The 9,254-nt window shown below is 36.3% G+C and overlaps 1 protein-coding gene across 1 annotated transcript; it reads left to right on the plus strand.

The window, feature by feature from the left end:
• Positions 1-1,101: 1,101 nt before the first annotated feature.
• LOC106981237 (dynactin-associated protein-like) lies at positions 1,102-8,367 on the plus strand. The gene is made up of 3 exons (XM_015079380.3): positions 1,102-1,510; positions 4,003-4,083; positions 4,873-8,367. The coding sequence occupies exons 1-3, from the start codon at positions 1,454-1,456 to the stop codon at positions 5,200-5,202; spliced, it is 468 nt and encodes a 155-aa protein (XP_014934866.1). The 5' UTR covers positions 1,102-1,453; the 3' UTR covers positions 5,203-8,367.
• The last annotated feature ends 887 nt before the right edge of the window (positions 8,368-9,254 follow it).

Raw genomic sequence — 9,254 nt, forward strand, 5'->3', positions numbered from 1 at the left:
CTGCCTCTTTCCTTTGCTCATTTCTGTCTTTCTCCTTTCTTATTTCCAAAGTGGTACAGAAGAATGTATTTTTATAGGAAAACCTCAAGCAATAACAAAAGTTAAAAAATTAAAGTTGAAACTTTTCTTTTTTTTACTGTTGTTTTTTTGAGTCTTTAAATTTTGTTTTGTTTTGTTTTTTTTAATTTTATTTTTTATTTTTTAAAATTTACATCCAAATTAGTTAGCATATAGTGCAACAATGATTTCAGGAGTAGATTCCTTAGTAGATTCAATGACTTGAAGCATAAAAGTCATTTAATATTTGCTTGGTGAAAGGTCCAGAGGTTTGAAATTAGTTACATATATTTTTTTGTATTTTCACAAATATACTTATTACACAATAAGAAGACATGTCTGCTTTTGAATTAGGATTGTGTAAGTCTATTAATATTTTGGAAATTCATGACACTAACTTCCTCTTGCCAAAAGTTGTTGGCTTATAGGAAATGCATGACTAAAAAGATCTTTAAAGCCATTTTTTTCTCCATTCCATACTGCATGCCACGTTGTCAAAGGGTCAGGGAGCATTAATTCTCAGATTGACGTAAAATACCGCCTCAATTTTGCGTGCTGTATCATGAAAACTTTTCCTTGGGAGAAGTGGCAAAGTATCATAGACATTGTTTCTTTCCTAGTTCCAGCTTATCAAAAAGACTGGGATTCATGAGAAGCAGTGACATCATTCCATAGCCAAAAGCAACACAAATTTACATAGAAGCAGACTAGATTTACCATGGATAATCCTCGATTCATATAATCAAGAGCTACTGAAGTGTACTTACTTCCTATTTTTATCTGTATTTTTAGTAAAACCATTTTGGTAAGTTTTTAGTTCCTGTTTCCATCTCAGTTTAGCCACTGACTTCAACAGCACAGCACATTTTATTCAACAACCACCTAAATCTATCATGATCCCCTAATCTCCATATTGTCTTATTTCTGGAAAGTTTTGAAATTAGTCATTAACATAATCCCTCTGCTTAGCTACAGAATATTCTGCAATACTCATTACCAAGGAGTGGCTTTGTGGGTTTTTTTTTTAGAAACGAAAACTAAATTCCTAACCCATGAGAAATCAAGTTTCAGTGATTTTAAATGAATTATGTGAAATAAAGAGGGCAAGGGTTTATATCTCCTCCAGAATCTTAGAGTCATTCTGATAGTTGGGATAATTTTCTGCGTGTTCTGTTTTTGAAGGGAGCAAACTTTTCTATTTATTTTTCCTCAGCAAGTATAAATTGCATACTTTCAGGTTGAATTAGGAAATTCTTTTCAGAAAATACCTATTGTTTTACATAACCCAGATTGAATAGTTATTAGTTTAACATAAATCCAGGATTTCCCAAGTTCTCACCCACAAAGTGAGCATAGACATTTTGGGGGTTGTATTTGAGACCCCAGCAACCTCAGAATGGATGGGGAACGACGACATCATGTTGCGGATATTGAGCAAACCTCAACAGAGCTGGTGAGTACCAATACCTTTTAATGGCTTTCATGGCTAATAATCTTGTTTGCAACATTTAACATTTAACCTTCCAAGAAAGTTCAGTTGCATTGTTTCTGATTTTGCTATTACAAGATGAATGGAATCTAGGACGTTATTACCAGAAATCATGAGTGTTGAGGCTGTTATTTAACATGCCAGATAGTGCTTTCACATCATTTAGGAATTGTGTATTAGACTTTGCCTAAATTCAGATATTTTGTCTAAATTTTGGCACTTAGATATAAGGTACCAGTAGATAGAATTCTTAGTAAATTATTTGAAGTATTTATAGCAAATATTGATTATTTTTTATTTTAGTTTATTTATTATGAAAATTATTGTATATTTTAATCTAATGAAAATATTTATTCTCATTGGCCTACTTGCATTTAAAATAGTAATTTATGGAAAATGTCTCATTGGGAAGCTTATGCTGCAAATGTGTTATTCTAGTAATATAAAAATAATATTTCTTAGAAAGTATATGGAGTCTCATTCATCGTTCAAACAAATCTGTTCATTTTACACAGGAGGAATTGAAACATTAAGAGTCCAGCTAGCTAGTGGCAGAGTTAGAAATAGAACTCAGATTTCTCACATATAATCTCATTATAAGAAACTACTTTTCAGAAATCTTGACTACTATTATGTTCATAATAAGGAAAAATGAATTTTAAATCAACTTGAGGTTGTAGAACCAAGAGACAAATCAGAAAAAATAAATACGAAGGTAAGATTTGATAAGCGTTGTTTTGCCACTTGAAGGTTTTACTTGTGAAGGTTTTACAGTTTCAGCATTCAACAGCTAGACCATTGGAAACGTATTTTACAGGATGCCTCATACTTCAGGGAAGCTACCAAGTGTCATCGCTTTAATATCATATATACATCACTTTATTTCCTTCCCCTTTTAATTTACATTGAATATGAGTTATGGTATTTCCCCACATGCTAAAATCTATGCAATTTATTCCATTAAGTCAAATGATTAGATAATCATGCTAAACCCATGCTAAACAGTAAAACTGACTTCTGAGACAGTGAAAAGGAATGTTTGGATTTTCCATTTTTTACCAATCTGACAATCTATAACTTCTTAGATTCCCCAGCATGATGGGTAGAAAAAAATTTTTTTACAATTACCATATGAGTTTATTTGCTAATTTTAGAGAATTTGGGAAATATAGAGAATAAAAAAGAAAACAGAACAATATCACCCATGATTCCTCCCAGAAAAAACTCACTGCTAATATTTTGTTTCTTGTCCCCTCTCCCATCCAATCTAATTTTATTCTTTTGGTTACTTTATTTTGCCACATGAAATTTTTGTTAATTTTCTTGTTTTTCCTCAAAAAAATCCCATAAAGATATTAATTAAAATTCTGGAGAATTAATTAAAATTCAGCTTATACTGCTGAAGCTTTTTTTATTATTATTTTTAATGTTTATTTTTAGAGCGAGACAGAGCGTGAGCAGGGAAGGGGCAGAGAGACAGGCAGACATAGAATCTGAAGCAGGCTCTAGGCTCTGAGCTGGGTTTGAACTCACAAACTGAGAGATCATGACCTGAGCCAAAGTTGGACGCTTAACCAACTGAATCGCCCAGGTACCTCTGAAGCTTTTTATAAGAGGACGTTTACCCAAATTGTCTTTTTGCTTCCCAGTAAGATTTTGTGGTTTTCTTTATGTAAGTCATATGGCATTTGATATGCTTAGCCATTTTAAATTGCTTTATTACACGAATAGTGGTTGCTAATACATGTACACACACGCACATGCACACACAAAACAAGTGCTGTCACATATATTTTTCACATTTTTATAATGAGCCAACATGATGAGTTCTTATTACTTTTGAGATGTTGTATGGTTGATTATTTGAGATTCTGTTTGTAGACAATCATATCATGTACAAATAATGTTAATTTTATCTTCACATTTCTGTTATTCATACATATCGATGAGAACTTCTAGAAAAACATTACCTGATATTGGTGGTAGGAGACATTTTTTCACTTCTCCTGACTTCAGAGGAATGTGCCTGATGCTTTACCATTAAATATGATGTTTGTTACTCATTATTTTGAGGAAAACATTCCTTGTTACATTTGGAAATTACTATTTTATTTTTAGATTTTTGAGATTTGCCTTGTTTGTCTGCTTTCATCAGGATTGAATGTCGGAATTTGTTAAAATGATCCTTGGGCATCTATTGAATCGAACATTTTATTTTTCTTCATTGATCATTTGATGTGAAAAATGTATTTGTACAATTCATATCATCAAACAATTTATTAGAGTTTCAGATTCTCCTAGAACTTGGTTGGTTCTTCATTTAATACATATTGGACTCACATCATTTATATGTGCTTCATTTGTTTATGTTCCTGGGTAAAATAAGCTTTCTTCATCTTTAACAATAAGAGTTATTTGTTGGTTTGCTTGTTAATTTAAAAATTCTTTCTCTGCAGTTGCCCAGAAATCCATACTGTTTGAATGAAGGAAGACAGTGTGGTTGTACATTGCCCAATGTGACCCTCCAGCCACAGTGGGTAAGATTTAGGGCCTGGGGGGAAGGGGAATCTTCAGTAGTCCTGAGGAACACTGGTGAAATGGGGCAGGCAGGCAGGCCCTACTCTGCAGACTCTTCTGGGATCTCCTGTCGCCTCACTGTCCCCATGTCCTTTGGCTACTCTGCACTTCTCCGTGCTGCCACTCCACAAGCTCCTGGCGACACCTGGGACTCATGGCCCCCAACAGTTTATTAGGGCTCCCTTCTATTCCTTTAAGACCCTGCACCATACCAGAGTTAATAAGTTTTGTATTTTGATGTCTTTCCAAGCTCAATGAGAGTCCTCTTATGTATGTTTAAGAGATAAAAATGTAATTAAAAAATATTTTTGTAATTCTAAAATTTCAACACGTAATATGAAAATAGGAGATCACAAACAATGAGCAAAAGAATACCTGCCATTGTCCATCAGTCAAAGGTAACTTTGAGTGATGTAAAATAACTTGAGTAGCTGATAATTACTTAACAGTGATTGAGACGGCATTTGAGATGATGTGATAAGGCATTTGAGATGATGCCTTATTGCTTTAGTACAAAGGAGTAACTTAGAAGGGACATTTTGTCCTCATGGACTTGAAAACAAGGGCTCTGTGTGTGTGTGTGTGTGTGTGAGAGAGAGAGAGAGAGAGAGAGAGAGAGAAGGAATGAAAGAGACAGCTAAGAGACAGCTGATAAACTACTTTAAATTATAGCATGTGGAGTAATTGAAATCAATTACCTAAGTCACTTCTATGTAATTTGCTGAAATATTTTTCATACTTCATTGCAGGTTACAGCAAAACCGTGGTCACTCTGGAAAACATTTCTGGTGTGTCTCTTGGCCTGTCTAATTGCCACAACCCTTGTTATTCTGGTCTTATACTTTGTCCACTTTGGCGAGCACACCAACAGTACCACTATCATCATTCATGCAGATGGAAAGTCGAATCATGTCACCTGCATCCCTGATTCTACCCCATCTCCTACCTCATCAACCCTGCCTGGATCTTCTACCCCTGCGGCCACCCAAAGCTCCTCTGCCAAGGTGTCTCCATCCTCCATGGAGACAACTGAAATAACAACACTGGACCATGAAGTTATCATTGAAGAGAACTTTTGAGCCCTTAGCTCTCCTCAAGCCAGACCAACACCCTTACCCCAAAGGAGGCATGTCCAGGTGTTCTCTCTTCCTGCCAAGGGTTGCAAAGCATTTGGCTTCATGAGAGCTTGCTCCTCCCCCTCCACTCATTTGCTATATTCCCATATGGTAATGACCCAGTCTTGGGCCCTCCAGTGTTCAAATGATTGGAAAACATTTTTTTTTTTTCAACTGAGGCTGATTGATTCATTCAGGCTGGGGCCCAGTGTTTTCTTTCCATCCCTCCCATACAACCAGCTTTATTCTCCACAAATAGTGGTTTCAACTGCTGAAGAGGCTGCCAGGAGGATGCTGCTCTACTTAGATCTCTGCCTGTTGGTTCTGAAGCCAATATTTACTACCTAGCTATTGATTATTTTCTAATCTCATAACTTCCCTATTTTCAGCATTTATATTCCAGTAGGGAGAAGGAAATGTTCAACTAAAGTGGTTAATGAGTCGGGGGCCTGGGTGGCTCAGTTGGGTAAGCGTCCAACTCTTGGTTCAACTCACGTCATGAGCTCACAGTTCATGGGTTCGAGCCCCACATCAAGCTCTGTCTGACAGCACAGAGCCTGCTTAGGTTTCTCTCTCTCCCTCTCCCTGCCCTTTCCCTGCTCGCTCTCTTTCTCTCTCAAAACAAATAAATAAACTTAAAAAACTAAAGTGGTTAATGAGCAAGAGTTTTTAAATACCTATTGGTCAGTACAGAGGCGTTTCTCTTGGGAAATTCAGAAAAGAAGTCAGTGAAGTTAGGAATAATCAAGGAAGATTTTGGAGAAGGACTAAAAGTTGAAAAAGGATGAAAATTTGGACTTACATAGAGATCATTAAATAGAAAATGAGAGGGTTAAGGGGGTTTAATAGATTTAAAATCAAAAGCACACTTAGGAACACTTCAAATGTAACAAGTGATGTATTTTATATTTCTGAAGTTTCACTGATAATGTCAATATTATTTTCCATATTTGATATTTTGCTTAGTCTCCAAACTACTATAAATTATTACTTACAAAATTTGTATTTTGTACTACAAGTTTGAGGTCACATTGCTTGTAATTTGCTATGAAACACAAGACTTATTCAATGTTATTTATATTCTGAGTGTTTAATACTCACTGAAAGCATACATGTTTCATTCTGGGAAAGACTTTAGAGTTAAATTAACCTGCCCATTCCACCCCCAACCTCCAAACTCTACAAAAATGGAAGAGTGTTCCAGACAAGGGGGCTCCTACCCAAAGACTCAGCCCATAGCCTATACCCAAGCCACTAAAGCCTTGGTATCCAGCTTCCAACTTCTGCTTGTCTTTTGTGCACCATTAAAAGTTCTAAAAGCATTGTTTTGTTTTCCTAAAGCAAAAGACTTTGTGTTCTCTATCATTCTAGGTTGAGTTGCCACAGGCAACAATAAGTCATGTAAATTAGCATGACTTTGAGGCCTTACTGAGTAATTAGACTCCACAAAAGAAAGATCAGAAATACAGTCATTCCTTACAAAATTGTTATATATGGACAACTAGTATTATTTTTCAGACACCAAGAAATGTAAAAATTTGAGTCTTTATTTATTTATTTATTTTATTTATTTTTTTAATGTTTGTTAACTTTTGAGAGAGAGACAGAGAAGGAGACACAGCATCTGAAGCAGGCTCCAGAGCTGTCATTGCAGAGCCCGATATGGGGCTCGAACCCATGAACTACGAGATCGTGATCTGAGCCGAAGTCCAATGCTTAACCAACTGAGCCACCCAGGCGCCCCCAAATTTGAGTCTTTAAAGAATATATATTTTTTATACCACAAATATCATTTGATAATACAATTCAAGAATGATGAAAGTCAGGATGCCTGGGTGGCTCAGTCAGTTAAGCATCTAACTCTTGATTTTGTCTCAGGTCATGATCTCATGGTGGTGAGACTGAGCAGGATGATGGCACAGAGCCTGCTTGGGATTCTCTCTCTCCCTCTCTCTCTCTCTCTGCCCCTCCCCTGCTCTCTATCTCTTCCTCTGTTTAACAGAAAAAAGAAAAAAAAATGATGAAAGTTGTTATATAAATTTTAGAAAAAAAATCATAAAGCTCTAGATAAGATTAATAAACATAAGGGAGTAAGTGTGCATGCGTTTTCCCCCAGGCAATCTTAACCCAAGTCATTTCTATTGCATTTTTGATTTAAAAGCTTATGAAGAAGAAAGACTAAAATCACTAGGTTTAAATGTACTTTCTGATATGACTTAAACTTTTTGATATAAAAGTTAAAAAAGTATTTTTAAAAAGACCTAAAATAAATTTACTGCTAACTAAAAAAAAAAAAAAAAAAAAAAGTTTTGTATTCTAGAAGACATGCTAAGTTGTAATAAGAGCTGTTGTTTACTTCCCTTACTTTTAGAGATAATACAGAATGCAGTATGGTAATATGGAAAGGATAGCTTCTTTACGTTTAAGGAGAATCTTAGCAATGGATTTCCCATGTTAAATATTGGGGTGGAGGATATTGCAATTAAAGTTATCTGAGATCATTAGATTTCTGGGCTTGTGACTAATGATGTGAATGAACTCTTTGGTTCTTGTTTTTTGCTTTAGACTTTCAGTTTTAAAAAGTTTAATAAAATATTAAAATAGTAAACAGAGTTGTGGGAAATATCTTCACAAATTAAAATACACATCTCGAACAAAAATTTTACAAAGTACTATGAAAATACTAAGTGCGCATAGTCAGTAAATAAGTAATCACCCAGTTTTAGTGGTTTATTCAACAAATATTAAAATCATATAGAAGTCTAATATTTATTATTTCAAAAATTTATTCACCACACTTGGTCGATTGTGACATATTTTATTTTTAAAAAATTTTTAATGTTTAATTATATTTTAGAAAGAGAGAGAGAGAGAGAGAGGAGAGAGAGAGAGAGACAGTGTGTGTGAGCAGTGGAGTGACAGAGAGAGTGGGAGACACAGAATCTGAAGCAGGGTCCAGGCTCTGAGCTGTCAGCATGGAGCCCAATGTGGGGCTCGAACCCACAAACTGTGAGATCATTACCTGAGCCGATGTCGGACGCCCAACCGACTGAGCCACCCAGGTGCCCCTATCGTGACATATTTTAAGTTAGTCAGGAAGCTTCTCGATATAAAACTTCTGTGCATAGACTTTTGTGAGAGTATCATTTGTTCTTAAATGCAAAGTAACTTTATGTAGGATTAAATGTTAAGCTTTCAAATACGCTTCACTAAATTAGAGTGTAATTAACTGCTTTAGAAGCTTTACTGGAATATGTCCTAATGGGCATTTTCTTCCCCCCAAAGCCCATTTATCTATACTGAAAATCTGTTGTAATAGGTAGCCCTGCTCTATGATGACATCCACAGTATTTTAGGGAAGCCTTTCAACAGGTACACTATTTAAGCCAGTCACTCTGATATTGTGCAGTTTCAAAAGACTTTGAATTTTGGAACTATAGTTCCATCTGACTCCATCTTTGGCCCTCCATCTTGTTCTGGCTTGTTCAGTGACTTCCCCTACGTGTTCCATGCCCTGTGGAAATTAAGGTATAACCTGCCTGGAATGTGGGAAGGCTTGTTCGGAGTTTGATCGTTCCTAAAGTGGCACACAGAAGGCTCCACTTTAGATAACCAGCAGAGAGCCTCTGGTGCACACAGATGGTACCACTTTAGGTAACTACCCTGTGACCGCCCCACCATGCCCCTCGCTCTATAAAAACTCGGGATTAAGGGCTGGACTCGGTGGAGAATAGGGGTAGAACATAGCTCTGCAGTTACAGTGAGTCATTTTCTGCCTGATTCCCCACTGTCGGTAAGTCACCTTGAATAAAACCCTGTAAATGGTATAGAGAGGTTTGCTTCAGTTTTCAGTCTCAGAGTGCCTTCTCTTTGGGCTACTGACCTTCCTCCACCTTCTAACAATGGGCAAGTCAGCTGGGAGACTGAAAACCAAAGCCTGGGTACAGGGGAAAGCCCATTGTTTGTGGGAGAAATCCCAGGTTGGCCAGCCACCCCCATGTGGTGCAACTTGCTAG

The sequence above is a fragment of the Acinonyx jubatus genome, chromosome D3 (genome assembly GCF_027475565.1).
Source record: "Acinonyx jubatus isolate Ajub_Pintada_27869175 chromosome D3, VMU_Ajub_asm_v1.0, whole genome shotgun sequence".
Lineage (NCBI taxonomy): Eukaryota > Metazoa > Chordata > Mammalia > Carnivora > Felidae > Acinonyx > Acinonyx jubatus.